The sequence below is a fragment of the Cydia splendana genome, chromosome 9, assembly GCF_910591565.1.
Source record: "Cydia splendana chromosome 9, ilCydSple1.2, whole genome shotgun sequence".
NCBI classification, from domain to species: domain Eukaryota; kingdom Metazoa; phylum Arthropoda; class Insecta; order Lepidoptera; family Tortricidae; genus Cydia; species Cydia splendana.
Window position 1 is genome coordinate 5,787,630 of NC_085968.1, and position 16,803 is coordinate 5,804,432.

The 16,803-nt window shown below is 34.9% G+C and overlaps 1 protein-coding gene across 1 annotated transcript; it reads right to left on the reverse strand.

Moving 5' to 3' along the window:
• Positions 1 to 5,056: 5,056 nt before the first annotated feature.
• On the reverse strand, positions 5,057 to 16,714 carry LOC134793429 (netrin receptor UNC5C-like). Its single transcript, XM_063764996.1, has 13 exons — positions 16,140 to 16,714; positions 15,655 to 16,040; positions 13,024 to 13,234; positions 12,294 to 12,493; positions 12,014 to 12,092; positions 11,642 to 11,824; positions 11,272 to 11,328; positions 9,645 to 9,806; positions 9,149 to 9,280; positions 8,810 to 8,978; positions 8,538 to 8,629; positions 7,659 to 7,913; positions 5,057 to 6,989 (listed from the first exon to the last, which is right to left on the reverse strand). The coding sequence occupies exons 1-13, from the start codon at positions 16,219 to 16,221 to the stop codon at positions 5,830 to 5,832; spliced, it is 3,168 nt and encodes a 1,055-aa protein (XP_063621066.1). The 5' UTR covers positions 16,222 to 16,714; the 3' UTR covers positions 5,057 to 5,829.
• Between the last annotated feature and the right edge of the window lie 89 nt (positions 16,715 to 16,803).

The window sequence follows — 16,803 nt, forward strand, 5'->3', positions numbered from 1 at the left end:
GGCATAAGTGTGTACTTATGGTTTTTGTGTTAGTTTTGCACTACGATATTGAAATAAAAACACAAGTACACAGTTGTGCTTATATTACTGACCGATCTCGAAGCCGAAAAAGCACAATTGGGTACTTTATGTTTTTTTTGGTTAGTTAACGTAATCAAATTATGAATTATCTCGTTAAAGGAATTCATAAAAATACGAAGAATCAGAATTATTTATTAAAAGAAAACAAACGAGATACTTTTAAAGATCTATGTAATACAAAAACTAGAAACTTGCACAATTAGATTGCACTACCTAAGTACAATTGCTATTAGAGACCTTTAAATTAAAATGTCATACAAAAACTAAAAAAATTGCACAATTAGATTCCACTACCTAAGTACAATTGCTATTAGAGACCATTAAAATGTCATAATGTAATACAAAACTGAAATGAGGTACAAGTAGATTGTACTAAGCACTAGTCCTTAATTTATTGAGATGCTGCTGATGATTGTGGCTAGTCATTATTTTCTTGAATTTCACCTTTGGCTATAAGAAGCAACCGTCTGCTCCTGGACGACTGCCGCATCATTACTAATCTGATAACCAAAACAAAAAAAAAACGTACTCCCACAGCCAAGAAGCAAGCACAAACATCCTTTGAGTTTTAGAATAAAATATGGTTAGAATATTAGATATATGCAGCTTAAACACTCAGAAAATTATCAATTATATTTTATTATAACAAAACTTGCAATCATAAAAATAACAACAAAGCGATACTCATGAAACAAACATAATGAAAAATAAGCTTAGTAGTTGGGAAAAGCCTATTTCATGAACAAGCATGACTTTGGGCGGTGTATCCCGTACTTTAAAACAAAGCCATGTGCCAATGTAAAACTGTGCGTGTTATTTTGCAACATACATAAAGCTCGGTGGTGCCGGAGTGATCATACATAGGACCGAAACTTAAAGCCACGTTATTTTAAGCCATTGTACCTACCTTAAATTCGTGGTTAGGTTATGTACAAAATAGGTAGGTATTCAACAGCAGTCCTGATAGACAAGTTACTTAACACCAATATAAATAAATAGGTAGATAATATTAATTCCAGATGCGCATATACATTTTAATACGCGCGCCAAGCCTTAACGTAGGTACTATAATGACCGCGATAAATAGATTCCGGGAGTGGGCAGTCAACGTGAAAAAATGTTCAATCGCTGGAAAGTGCAGGGGACAAAATGTCCATACGGAACCGGCTGTCTATGTAACTAGACGTAACTAGACGGGCCTAGCCTATTTCTGGGCGGTTTGCCCTTCGGGCATCTGAAGCTACCTAACGAACCTAACCTACCTAATACTTTTTGCCACATAGAAAGCCGGTTCCGTATGGACATTTTGACCCCTGCACTTTCCAGTGATTGAACATTTTTTCACGTTGACTGCCCACTCCCGGAACGGATAAATATACCTAAAGTCGTTTAAAAATATAGGCAAAATCTGGAATATGCGACAGGGTGAGAAACGTAACATGGATATAAGTATACTTACGAATAATTTTAGACACAATCACGTATACACATTAACACTTCTAATATTTTTCGAAGTAGGCACAGGAGTAATTAATACGTGCGTCGTACGCGCAACCTCTTCCGAAGGAAAGTAACTAGGAGTGAACCGGCTGTAATCTGTCCTTTAGGGGACCGGAGGGGGACTACCTACTAGCCTGATAAAGCATAACTGACCACAACGTTTAATAAATAAAGCACAAGTTTACTTTTTTGAAACCGACACTAAGCAGAAAAAGCATAAGGAAGAGTCATACGAGATAGAAAAAACATAACGTGCAACTTATGTTTTTTCAGATTCCGAGAGTTATGACTAATAATTATTTTATACTAACAAGAATAAACATTTCTGTCAACTTATGGGTTTTTTACATAGCAATTTTATATAATACCAATATATGGTTTTTCTTCTTGTGAAATAATTGTTGGGCTCAAATTCAAGACAAAGGAGTCGTCAATTTAGTACTTTTCTGTCTATAAATATATACGTATGCTTTTTCTTTCTCAAAAAGGCAGTAACTTTACCAAAATGGCCTGTAGTTATGCTTGTCTAAATCGTGACCTGTTAGAGATAAAGAAATAACTGCTACATAGAAAAATCACATTTTTCTTCATGATTTCGAGGGTGTCATAACTCAATTTCGCAAAAATTGACACTTATGGTTTTTTTCCTTAAGGCGGCAGCATTGTTTTACTTGTTTGTAAGGTAAGATGAATGAATTCGATTAATTTAATATCGAATAAATTATATCTAAATAATTATGTAGTCTAGTGCATCCTCAGAAATTAATGTATAAAGCATACTCAAATATATTCGAGAAGAGATAGAGGAAAGAGGAATAGAGACAGAGATATACGACTTTCGGAGTCCGACGTTCGCGGGTGTCCCACAGCCTGAAGTAAATTTTAATCTAGAAACTTTAATATATGACTACCTAAAGTTCGTTCTATAGAAAATAAACAGTCCAAGCATAAGTTTTAAGAAAGACACTCGCTATCCGTCTCTATTTCAGACCACGATCCAATATAGTGAAAGGTCGGAACGTGGACTCAATTATTAAACAATGAAGGCTGCCCGCAACCCTAGCTTTAATACTTGAACGCAGTATGTGGGTCAGGAGACTAGGGAATGCCCTGTTCAGATAATGGAACTAATGATTTAATTGGTTATTAGCTCAGGTGATTGCTTAGATATGAGATGGTTTAGGTGAATATATCAATAATTATAATGGTCATATTTTTCAGGGTCGGGCTATTGTCGGCGGAGTAATTTCTATGTATATAGGTACATACATGTGTTCCGTCTTTTCATTGAGTCTGATTCAGCACGATTTACTTGTTACTTTTACTATATCAATGATCTCGCTTTACTTGCATTTCTCTCTCTTTCCTTATAGCTCTCCATATTAGCTCTCCCTTCTGCTATTCATTCTCTTTAAACTTTAGCAGGCATTTATCATCGAGTTCTTAATGATTCACAAAAAACTTCTCTTTTTTATTTAATCATACCATGTGTTCGTTTGGTGCCATACGCGGCTGTTTCCCGATTATTTAGTTGGGGATTGTAATACGAAAGTAAATAAATAAGTATGTTAGTATATGTATGTATAAAACGTTTTACTTTGGAAGATTACTCGATACCCCGCGTAAAATTGGAAGTATCTACGAAAATTTATAAAACAAAATGTCTAGTAGCCGCAAAATTCCTATGAGATTCAGTCTTCATACCCAGAGATGATTACTTTGATAGCCTGGTAACTGACTTTGAGATGCATTTCCTAGAATTTTATCTCATTGAAATTCTGCGGGGATCCCATAGAGAGCACACATGGAATTGAGGACGTGCTTCTCTTCTGTGCAGTAAAAGTTTAATGACACTTTATAATTTAGTAGTTCTCGCTATTGCGTTGTTACCTAACGTTGGCATTTTCGTATTTGTTTGAGTGGAACACAGTAAACTATGTATGTAGGTACCCACTGATCTGGTCAAAATCGTAGAGAACATTAGATTAGGGCAGCATACAATCGGTCATTGTGGAGATCCTTGGAGGAGGCCTATGTCCAGCGATGGTCATGTCCGGGTAGTATGATGATCATAAGTAGGCCAATTCGAGGGAAGCCAGTGCTGTCAAACTGGTTTAACTTGACAGACAATCAGACGTACTCTATGAGTAGCCACTGATGAAACTCACCGTACACAATTAAACATGCTTTAAACATAAGGTCAATGGGACATGACATGACTGACATGAGTTTCAACGTTTCACATACATGTCACATCGTAACATTATTCTAATTTAAAATTTGGAAACCCTGACATACTGCTGCTACTGCTATATAATAGCAGTAGCAGCCATCATTTGATTACTTATCTAGGAACCATCGTTGGTGTATCACAAATACATATATTCCATCTTAACTAATCAGTCGATGGAAAGTTTCATTTGTATACCCACACGCCACACACGTACATAAAGGCACATTCTCTTATCTTAAATGTATTATACCGTTTCTGTTCCGTCAAGGGTACAAAAACATGGTCACCATTTCGTGCGCTGTTATTAAAGAATGTTGAATAGTACCGTAATATGGTGCTACTTTGTTCCCCTGAGCGTATTTACTATTTATGCTCCAATTCAGTAAAATGATTTATTTTAACGGCTAATATGTTCAAATATTATATTTTTATGTTAATATGCACATTTTTGGGTAAACGAAAATGACTATATATTTTGAATTGCTTTCTGAATTTTGAACAACAGTCTATACCCAATCTCCCTTTTGCTCCTTAATGGTTTAGATATTATGTATAATAAATTATTTCATAATGTTGATTTACCGATAAAATATGATAGGATGCTCTTCTTGAAGATCTCTTCAATTCATCTGAATATAATTTAATAACGAATTGTTTGTATAATCATTTTCTATTCCAACATTCTACATATTGTCTTTTTTTATGATATACAAGAAACGTGCAGACAAATCGCCTGATGGTAAGCGATTAACACCGCCCATGGACCAGAGGGGTATATAGTGGGTGCGGTCCCGGCTTTTAAGATGGGAATACGCTCTTCTCTTTTCTAGGCTAAGATCTACAAACCAAATTGATTTACTTTGATTTTGTTTCTCAGTTTAGGTGTTTGCTTCTGTCTTAGAAAAAATATTGTGTGCAACGGTAAATAATTAGGTGTTAAATTCTCGGGCCTGTCATTACAAAACTCGACTTCGTCTCTTTTTGTACCTTCGGCCCTTGAATTTCAAGAACCCTTGTTATGTACCTGTTGCACGAAATACGATTTATAATTCCTTTAATTTGGAGCAAATATTGGAATTGGAGCAAAGTAGGGCCAACAGCCTCTCATGGTGTTATACTGGTTGATGTACCTATATACTTGTATACAACCATTCTTCAAAGAATATTGTTGCTAGATACCAGCTGCTTGTAATGGGGCAGTTGAAGATGATTTATACAATGATTGAGCGAATAAAACACAGATTTGCTTAAACTTTTATTTTAATAAAAAAGGAACCCTACATTATTAGGGCAACAAATTTTGTCTGGCACTTTTTATAAAACGGTGTACGTACTCTGTTTTGTCATACGAGCTTAGTCCATAAAATATTGGCATTTCATCCTAGAATAATTTAAGTAATTCTTCTTTTTTACCAAAACGGCTTCCTTTTTATGTGAAGTTATTTAAATCTTAAGCAATGAGTAATTATCATAGTATTTCAATGTCTATGGTGAAACAACCTCAAATTATTATTTAGTAAGTGCCTAGTTGTTGCAGTTTTTAAGAGTTACTTAAGAAATCAGGACATGAGTCTTCTCAGTTATTTATATTAACATAGTTTATATTTAGGTACAGTATATCTGTAGGTGATAAGGTGCAGACACAACTAATGTTTCATATTTGGTTCTAAAATATTGAAGCCTTTTAAGTGAAATAATACTGAACTCTATGACTATTAATTATGTACAAAAGTTGAAACTAGTAATGTTTTGAATCTACATTATATAAACAAATATACCTAGTTACTACAATCAACACCATAATATTCAATTTTTTAAGACAACTGTATTTTTAAATTAGCGATTTATAATGGAAATTAATATCAACTAATAATTAGTCATCATTATCATCTAATATAGTATGATATATTTTATTTGCTTAAGCATTCCAATTTCTTTCGTATAAAAGTAGCCTAGGGTGTCTTCTGATCTAATTCTAAGTCTACAGCTAACTTATTGTGTCGAAGTTTCAATTACTAATTGGGGAAACATCGTCTTTCAACAACAGTGGCGCAGTCAATCCGGCCCATTTCTCTAAATACTTTCGACAGATTCACCAACATGTGAGCGTCATTATTCCTACACATCCACAAATTCAGAATGTTCTCCGTCGGAGAACATGTGTTTGAAAAGTAATAGTAGTATGAAACTATCCTTAGTTTTTCTGCCAAAAGTCTCCAATCGTTGCCTTTTGGAGTTTGAGAGTCTAGTAATTTACACAAAATAATTCGGTCCGATTTAGTAAGAATATTCATACGGTAGTTATTGTCCACGCTTAAGTTACTTCTATAATGGTTACCTCTGTACACAAAATCGTATCTGCCTTCTTTCTTAGATAAAGAAGAATAATTAAACGGGTTCTCTACAATATGCATGTTGTAATCGACACTGGAGGAGCTAAACCGCTTGTTGCAAGTCAAATTAGAGTTGAAATCGTTTGTTTTCAAAGTGAAGTTAACCGAATTCGATTGCTTTTGTTTTTGGTAAGCGGATAAGTTTAACTCAAAACAACTGATAGCGTCAGTTTGTTGTAAGATAAAATTACACTGTAAAGATCTAACTCCAAGATTCCATACATGCGCGTAGGATAACTCCTGATATTTGCCTCCCGAAATTACCTTCCAGCCCACGCCTAAATCTCTAAGATTGATACATAAATCTGAACAACTTTCTTGAAAATAAATAGTTTTTGGCTCAGTTAGCAAAGAACTACCCATTCGCTTTTCATTTTCAACACAGTCATGCAAGGCATAAGGGGTATCATTTATCACATGAACTTTTAAACTGTAGTAACTCTCGTCTATTTTTTTCGAAACAAACAAGGCTAGTTTGAGCAGTTTTGTGTCCAGGCTGGTGAAGCTACGGCCAACTAAAACAAAGTCGCTTAGAAATTCGCACACGAGGTAAACTTTATTAGGATCGACTTGAGCGAAGATGGGGCTTCCGGGAGTTTCTTGACCCAGCGTTAGAACTTTTCTCCATTCTCGTGTGTTGATTTCTTCTGGTTTCTGAAGTATGGAAAGGACCCAGCTGGCGTTTTTAAGTGATGCATTGTGAGGGAAGGAAAGAATCACCCCTTTGCGGAAGTGAAAGTTTTTCGGGCTGCAACGAATGACTGGGCTCAGCTGAGTTTCCCCTGTAAAAAAAGTTGTGTCATGATACCACAGTCAATTTTGAATAATATTTTAACAAGAAATAACTGTAAAAAGTTTAAGATATAAAAGAATATATTTTTTATCTAAAAGACAAACTGAATAGAAGATTCGTATTGACAATAAAAAGCAAAAGCTGATAAGTTCTGCCAATCCGAACCATTATTTACACAACGGATACTTTCGATTTAGGTTATTCTCCGTTAATCTTATATTGGAAAACTGTTCCATACCAATAATAGCCAAGTTGAAAACTGTGTTAAAGCCTATTTCGTACCGTCTGGTTCGAACAAATATAAAACGGGGGCACAGTATGAGGTAGCAAATAGACAAGAACTGGGTCGAAAGTTCACGACGTTACATTGGGAGCTGTGAAACTCGTTTTATTCGTAACGAAATTCATGAACAAATTTTACTTTAGAAAGCTTTTTGCAATTTTAGACTAGTCAGTTGTACATAAATATGACGACATTCATATAAGATATATATGGAGATGTGTTGGTCTAGCTTAAAAAATTAGGAAATATCATCTAAGACACGATGTTAATCCATAATCCATACGGGCTAGAAGATATGAGAGATAATGATAAAAAAAGTAATGCTGTAAAAATTCTGTATTAAGTAGTGGTTAAGGGCCTATTATTGGTACCTACCTTCTTGAAGAAAAGGCCTATTCCATTCCTCGTCCGTCACCTCGACCGTGAACAGCTCCTCTCCTTTTTCTACCACACCGTCAGGCACGAAGAGACTGACCCCACACTTGTCCATTATTAACCAATCGCCATCACCATTGACTATTTTCGACGTGGTCGTCTCGAAATGGGAGGCATTCATTCTAGAGTGTAGCGAAGCGTTGTTCTTTAGCGATGGTGACATTTCTACACTTTCGTTGCCATATGAAGAGCCCGCTGTAATCATTTAAATGAGTAAGATGTTACATCTCTTGAAGATAAATAAAAATAATAAAAATAGGAACCAATTGATACAGATAAAGAAGTTGTTACTATTTATAGAGACTGTGAGAGGGTCGAAACGTGAAAAATTGTAAATAAAACGAACAAAATTTCATAACATAGAAAGAGAAACATCACAACAACAATAAGTTACTAAAGTAGGACCACGCTAAGCTTTCATACCAAGTGTTACGTCAAGTATGGGGTTTATAGGAATGTGTATGCAAAGTTAGCATGGTCAGAGTATACATGGTGTAGATAATATAAAAACATTTCGTAACCACGTTATTCGGCACAAGCAGCATTAACATTGAAAGCACAATCCAATTTAAATGAATAATGTAAATCTGAAGAAAACAACACTGATAAAAAGTGGGTGATGCGAGTAAAGCGAGTAAATACAAATTCTAGTACAACATACATAAGTACTTAGAAGGTTCTTATAAATAATATCAATTCTATCACAAACGAAAAATGTACCTATCTACCGAGAATGAATGTTTAGTTTACACAAAAGTTGTAGATAACGAACATGCAACATAGAAAGAAAGCAAGCGTGCATTAGTACGTGAGACTCACAGCTCAAAAAGCAGCTGGAATCAGAACGGTCTGACTCCACTTCGGCGCGTCCGATGTCCGGTCTTACCTCATGGTCTATGGGAGACATGTAACTGAAGGGAATGATGCAATTAGCATCCTAGTAGATTCATCTTCAAACAAATATTAGACGACGGGAAAAAAGTCTTTCCCATAGAAAAGAGAGATACGATAATTAATGGGATTTTAGCAATCAATTTAAATCTCACAATGATGAGTACAGATTTATGAATTTTAACCTTTTAGAATATTACCTATTGGCTAATTGCGGTACTTCATACAAGTGATCTGGCCTTGAATTGATGGAGGTGCTCATAGGTCTGTGTGTTCTCCTGGAGTCCATTGTTTGGAATTCCTCGTGTATTGTTAGGTCTGGCTGGTTGGTTAAGGTCCTTTTTATTACGCTACCAAAGTAGTTTGTACCTGAAAGAAAACCTAGTTAGTTCATTTTGGGCTGCCTACCACCAGATGCTATATTTCTGGAAACGGTAATAAAGGCAAACTTGTGGAAATTTTTAAGTTCAAAAAATAGTAAAAACAAATTTTATGCCTGTTTAGTATTATTTTCACAGAGATTCCAATCACATTATTACCTGGTGGAGGTTTCACGTAAGGCGAGTTTTCTGATATCTTTATCTTCATGTACTTTATTCCCAATAAGACAACAATTATTAAAATCAAAAACGCAATTGACAATGCTACCAGAAGCGCCCAATACGATGATACTGGAAAAAATCAATTATCTTCATAATTCTTTAAATTACAAGAAATTATAATTGGGAAACAATATTTGGGAGTTACTAAAAAAAATTCTGTGAAGACTGGATCTTTCAATACCTTGGAGATTTATTAATTCTTAAAAATATTTTAAGAGAAGTATAGGTAACACTAATTACAGCCTTGGTTTACTAGGTATAAAATCATATGCAGATCTCGTTAGATTTTACTGACTGAAATTATGATGATATTCCATCTTGAAAAATTGTCTAGTTAAGACAAAATGTACGAACACGATTACCAGCTATCCAAAATTCAATAATTTTAACTTATTTTAAATGGTATGGTATGGTATATTCAATTAAATATTACCATCGTTTCCCTTATCAGTTTTGGATGTCCTCACACACATGGGACATTGAGCCATCTGATAGTCTTTCCCAAGGCAGGCCGCACTGGTTAGACAACGCCGTCGTCTGGTCTGAAGACAGTCGGTGTCACAACGCGACCATTCTGACCATTGGGACCAGCGACCTGCAAACAGTATATTTTAGAATTTGACTTGATACCAACGTCATTTTGAACATTTAGTGTAGGGTAAGACCTCCAATGAATGAACACTTAAGGAATTATCCAAGTTTGAAAAATCATTTCTCAGCATTCATTAATAATTTCAATAATTATCTGCAATTTAATGAATCTTCATTTAATAAATAAGAAAGTAATTTCTGCGATCTTTTATTACTTTCATAGTTTTTGAGTTATAGCAGAATTTATCAAAAACTACCCAAAAACCTAATGAATGAACATAAAAACTAGTGAATGAACACCGCAAAACCCAGTGAATGAACATCATTTAGATCTTTTTAATCAGTTAAAAAAAAACATTTTTAACACAAAAAACGTTTCCAGCTCTATTTTAGTAGGTATAGCGAAAGTGTTAATATATTTTTATCCCCTCCATACTGATTTCAAATATATTAGAATGTAATAAAATGATGGTTATTCACCAGAACCTAATACATATTAATAAGAAAAAGAGAATCAATTTTTAAAACAAGAAATAACGAGCATATTCTGATCAAAAAAGGTTAGGATCAGCAAATAATGCTTAAAATAATTAACTTGTCATTGCATTGTTCGTGGTTACATTGTTCATACATAGAATTAGTAGAAATCTAATAAATGAACACCCCAAATGTTGTATTGTTCATACATAGGCATGAAATATCCAGTAAATGGACTATAGAAATTGTGTTTGTTCCAATACTGGCTGAAAGAATCAGAATCGTTTTCTATGCTGGATCACGAAAAACAAGCTCAATACCAATTCATTTACACATAAATTTAGAAAAAAAATTAAATCTAGACGACACCAGTAAATGAACACACCGTTCATTTACTGGTTTCAGAACATTTGATAAGCCAGTATTGGAACTATAAAAAATAAAGACTTAATCACATAATACGCCGACAAAGTGTACATTTATAGAAGGTTTAACTCTTAATCTAACGAAATAATCAAACTTTGTACAGGTAAACATTAAATAAGCACTTCATATGTTGCTCCAAACGTACACTGTTCTTATCTGGGATATAATTTTTGCATACAAAACTTCAAAACCAGAAATACGTAAACTTCAAACGCCAGTCACGTTCAAACTGGTCGAAAATAAATTTATCAGGGGTTGAAATTGCATAGAAAATATATTGTTAATAAGAAAAAAAATACGACAAGTGGTAGAAATTGCTATATTTCTTATTTTAGACAAAAAACGTGATTTTGTTCATTCACTGGGGGGTGTTCATTCACTGGAGGGTTTACCCTAGGTACAAAAATTTGAGAGGTTCTTTTAACCTTGATGATCGCGATAAATATACTTAGCAAAGGTTTATTCAATTAAATTGTAGATAATTATGATAGAATCTAGGGAGTAGTGAGGTTTAGCAATTACATATTATAACAATGTAAATTAGCCATACCTTTAAACCCACTTACCTATTAATACATCAGACGACTGATCTGCTAACTCATCTAAACCATCAACATACATATCTGAAATAAAACATATGAATTAACATTAAGTTTAACCATTAAAATATTGATGAAAGATATCATAGAAAAGAATCGACAATTCGACAGCATAGAAAAATTGGTCAAAAGGTTCTACCACGAACAAGATTTATCATTATCTTATTTATTTATTTTTTGTATTAGTCTACTTTGGTGTCCCACTGCTGGGCAAAGGCCTCCCCTCTCCACTCGACCCTGTCATCGGCATTTTCGTCATTTTTTTTTCACAATATTAATTCGTTTCTGTTTTAAGTTAGCGAGCTAGTGAAAATGGACTATTGCCACTGCAACTTACCTAAATCGCACTCCAAGCAGTCCGGTGTCTTTTGCACACTAAACCCCAAGCATGGTTGGCCTCCGTTCATAGGCCTGGGTGCGGTGCAGGACCGGACTCGTCTTCGTCCCGTCCGACCCTCGCGCGTTTGACCGTTGCACCAGCATTCTGCCCACGATGACCAGGGTGACCAACCCCCGTTTACTAGTGGGAAAAGCAAAAGATTCTAAATTTAGAAATATTTGTTAGTAGTCTAATAGTTTTTTGGTCTTGACTGACCAAAAAACTGTTACTAATAAAAAACGTCTAATAGATGAATTTTATGTAATTTAAATAAATTTGTTCACTAATTTATAGGCCGTAATGAACATATAAAGCAGGTAGGAAACTTACCGAAAACTGTTAACAGTGCTGGTTCAGATATTCGTTTTCCAGCTAAATTTTCAGCTACGCAAGTATAGTTTGCCATATCCTAAAACAGTATCAGGTTTAAGTAAAAGTTATCTCTTAGATTACAGTTTGATACTTTATATTATATATTTCTAAGTCATATCCATATCAAATTCATAACCTGTTATTACAATCACAATACACCTCCTGTGCGGTGCCTGATTCGAAGCAGAAATTATAACTTGCAATAGTTTTATACGTGTGAGAAGTGTCAACGACTTACCAGCAGCGAAACTTGCTTGATGATCAGCTCCCCGTCTTTAGTGACTTGCATGTTGTCACCAACAGTGATGGGGGCTCCGTTCTTCAACCAGTAGAGCTGTGCGAACGGCGCCGCGGGCGGCGGCTCGCATCGGAATGACGCGGGGGCGCTCTGTTTGACCAACTGGGATTGAGGGGCTGAGGTGAAATGCTTCTTGATATCTGGGAGAAATTATGAGGGTCCATTTCGGGTTTCAGTCGGTATGTACAGTGCGACTTTTATGAGGTTGCCTCTTTTAACAAACACCTTTTATAGGGGTTTGTCTAGAAAACAAAAAGTTTTTAAATAGGTACCTACTAAAACTTTTGCTATTTTCATTTGTCGTTAATGTTTTTATTCTAAAAATATAGGTACACAAAGTAAACACCTTCACAATTGTAACAAAAGTTAATAATCCAAAATTTTTGCTAGTACAAGTTGATGAAATAAAACATTAGGGACAATTTCACCGGACAAAAAAAAACTTTTTAAATAAAGCGTTATAAGTGCCCTGAGACAAAAAAAATTGTGACACAAATATGTTAACAGATTAGAGATTGTTGACCATATGACCTACTTGGAAAATTAGGCTTATAGCCGCATAAACAACCAAACTTACACAAATGCAATTTGGATTGATTGATTTGTAAAAATTCAAATTAGAACACCTTTTTATAGGCCTTTTGGCAGCTAGAAGAGGTAAAGAACTCACAAGCAAGCTCCACAGTAGCCGGCTGGCTTCTAATATGCCCTCGGCTAGTCCAGGCGAAGCACGAGCACTGGTACTTCTCGCTCCCGAAGTACTCCTCCACATGTTCCCTGGTCACGTTGTACTCTCCCTCGATTATCCTCACCCCTGTTTGGGGGTCGACGAATGCGAAGTTTAGTGCATGTGTCTTTTCGCCATTGCATTTGAAGTACACCTAGGAAAGTAAAATAATCTAGTTATCTTAGAAAGTGTTTGAGTCATGGGTGTTTTCTATGTATTTAAGTATTTGTTTATTATTATATATCGTTGTCTGAGTACCCACAACACAATACTTCTAGAGCTTACTGTGGGGCTTAGTCAGTTTCTGTAAAAATGTCCTATAATATTTATTTATTTATATCGCAAAATACTTGAAAACAATTTAGTCAAAACTACTTTTCACCAAGGGACTTTGCGAAAACTAGTTTGATATTGACTGAAAAATTAAAACTATTTTTCACCGAGGTCTTACGAAAACCATTTTTAACTAGTGAAAACAGATTTTCACCTAGACACTAAAAACTAATTTTAACTATGGAAAACGCGTTTTTCCTCATGGGTTTTAACGGTGTCACCAGCAGCCTAAATGAATCGAGTAATTATAGTTCACAACATTTTTGGCCTGATTTATTAATTCACCAAAACTCCATTCTGTTAGTACTTTATGGGAATTATTGACTTCACAACATGTAACGCCCATCCATAAACTACCCATGGGTAATAGTCTATATGGCTGGAGGAAAAATCCTCTAAAAGCATCGAACAAAGCGTTACCGGTAGTTCCAATGTCGTTAGAGACGTCGAGGACGACATCACTCTTATGGAATGGCCCTGACACCCGTGCCGAACAAAAGTTGGCAGACATTGATTTATCTCTCATACTCTCACGCGAATCACGTTCTCAAGAAATGTAATATTGATGGATGTTTTAATTACTGTCACGTATCGTCGTTCAGGTTGAAAATTTGTAAAATCATTTTTGCGGTAACGGTTTAACACTATGTAGGTATGTAAAAAAAAATGCTACTAATATATTTGAATTAGCGTATCGCCGGTCGGTTTCCCAATTCGTCAATTTTGCTGATTCAACAGTTTAATGATTAGACTGTTTCTTAATTCGCCAATTTCCTTTTTTGCCAGTTTCACTAAATTGTCAGAGCCCCTATTAAGCCAGTTTCTTGAGTCGCAAACTTCCTTATTCCTCAATTATCTTAAGTTGTCAGTTTTGCTATTTCGTCATTTTCCTAATCCGTTACTTTCCTTGTTCATCTGATAGTTTAGTTTGTCAGTTTTCCCATCTCGTCATGTTTATGATTTGCTACTTTTTTGGGGTTCCGTAGTAAACTAGGAACCCAGCTGTTTTTAAGGCGATCTTAAGGCGATACAAGACATATTTTTGTACTCAGCTAAAAGTCACGAAATGTAAGTTTAATATTTTTAAACCACATTGCCGTATTCTTTTTAAAAAAACATAGTCATGTCTTATTTTACACTAAAACTGATGGAATAATAAATAAATATTAAATATTATAGGACAATCTTTACACAAATCAACCTAGTCCCACGGTAAGCTCAATAAGGCTTGTGTTGAGATTATTTGGTGATACAATGCACTACGGCACGCGGGACACAATAATCCCAAGGTATATTTGATACACCGAAACACGACTATAAGACCCTGGCAACTACTGAAACTGGCGAATATAGAAACCGATTATCTAGGGGAAATGACCATTTGACCAAACTGACGAATAATTAAATTAGCACATAAGGAAACTAGCAAATTTACGAAACTGAAGCCTAGCAAAACTGGCGAAAGAGTTTACTGAAGGTTTAGGAAAATGACCCACTAGCGAAATTGTCAACCTAGTGAAAATTACCAGAAGGTAAACTGTTGAATCAGCAAAATTGACGAATTAGGAAACTGACCGGCGATACGCTAATTCATATATTTACTTAAATAAAACCTATTTTGAAATGTAATTGAAGCTTACATAATATATATACCTACATTCGTAAATATCCATTATTCTTAATGGCTTTGGATTTTTTACTACGATATGAGGCTTCTTGTGCTACGAATATTGTGTAACGTCAAACTTGCCAACTTTGCCTCCAAGGGCCAACTTTGCCAACTATGCAACAAATTCGTTTACGTTGTCAAATGTAATTTATACATAAGAGCTTACACTATTATTTTTAGTAAGTACAAAATAGTTTAACTTAACTCGAGAATTTTAAAAATATTTATAAATGTTTTTATCGAATAAAGCGGGCAAAGTTGATTAGTTTAATAAAGGGCATACATTTGAATAGTTTTTATATGTCTACCTTTTAAAATAATTACTTTTATATAAATGTGTAAATATGTAGGTAGCTATAAAAAGAGATATTAAAATGTCTACATGATACCTAAAAGGGGTCGAATGAATGCACTATGACCTTGAAAAAAAAAACTCTTTATAAAGACCCCTGTTGCGACCCCATCTCATAAACTGCGCTATTACTTTGATTGAAATGCAGCTCCGCAACAGGAGGCAAATCAATTACAAAAGTACCTAGCATCGAAATCTTAGTTATTAAAAGCATACTTACTTCTAAAGCGTTAGCTGCTCTGCATTTTAAAGTGGCCGGTTTATTTTTCACTACATAAGTATTTTCCGGCTCCAAAAGAAAAATTGGAAGGTTGTCTTTGGCCGTGTGAAGTGGTATCTTATCATCAGGCGTATGCTCTTGATTCTCTTTGCTTTTCACGTTTTCTTTCTCTGGCAAGTCCTTGTAATTTGTTTCCTTTTCATAATCATAATCTGCATATAGATTGTCATCATCGTCATCTACATCTTCGATGTCTTCGTTGTTAGTGAAAACAGGGGGAAGAAAGTAATCTTTTGCGGCTGCATTCGGTTTAGTTAAGAAATCTAATGGTTTTTCTAGCAGATCGTCCGTAGATTCAGTAGTATCATCTGTTTGCGTCCAAGAACCTACAAATAATTTTACCTTAATGACTTGACAAATACATTTCTTTAAGTTCCTGTCATTATTAAAATGTATCATAATAACTTATAATTTCAATTACTTACGCTTTGCTGTGTCCTCTCCTTTTACATATAACGTCAGTTGTATTTGCAGTAGAAATAAATAGGTCCAAATATTCACTTCCATTTATACACTCTATTATTTTAATGTTTACAAAATCATACTCATCAGGATCATTGTGTTCCATTACTACTTAAACACTTTACATTCTACGCAGAACAAAATCACATAGTATTGGGGATTTGTGATTATTTCTACAGTTCCGTAACATATTACGTAAATCCAATAAGACGTGGTAGAGCGTCATAAAACTATGCAAATTTCGTGAAACTTCACTGCACTAAAATCATGTATCGATAACGGCTTCCATCAACAACGTATGTCGCACAAACTGCAATAAAGTTAGATCCTTCTGAATTTTCACAATGGTATAGAAGTCGTAAAAGTTTACGAGAATTCCCGGGAATATGACGAAGGTGCTGCCCCTGTGGTGGACCAACTTCGACTGCCGAAGGGGATGAATGAAAACGAGAACTTTGTTGGGGTTGCGGCGCGCATGCCTAGAACTTGTAAAGAAGCTTTGGTTTAGTAGAAAAAAGTAACAAGTCTCATATATGCTGTAAAAAACATGTACCGTATTCATTAGGTAGTTACAAAACTGTATAAAGTAGTAACAAATTTGCAGTGCAGTTAAAAGGTTTTTTCTAA

What these genes read in the sequence shown, in the direction of transcription:
- LOC134793429 (XM_063764996.1), bottom strand. Translation starts at nt 16,221, where the DNA reads ATGGAAGTGAATATTTGGACCTATTTATTTCTACTGCAAATACAACTG. An exon ending in AGCACTGTTAACAGTTTTCG is followed by an intron (nt 11,825 to 12,013) that starts GTAAGTTTCCTA and finishes TTTTCCCACTAG; the next exon opens with TAAACGGGGGTTGGTCACCC. An exon ending in CTGCTTGGAGTGCGATTTAG is followed by an intron (nt 11,329 to 11,641) that starts GTAAGTTGCAGT and finishes GTTTTATTTCAG; the next exon opens with ATATGTATGTTGATGGTTTA.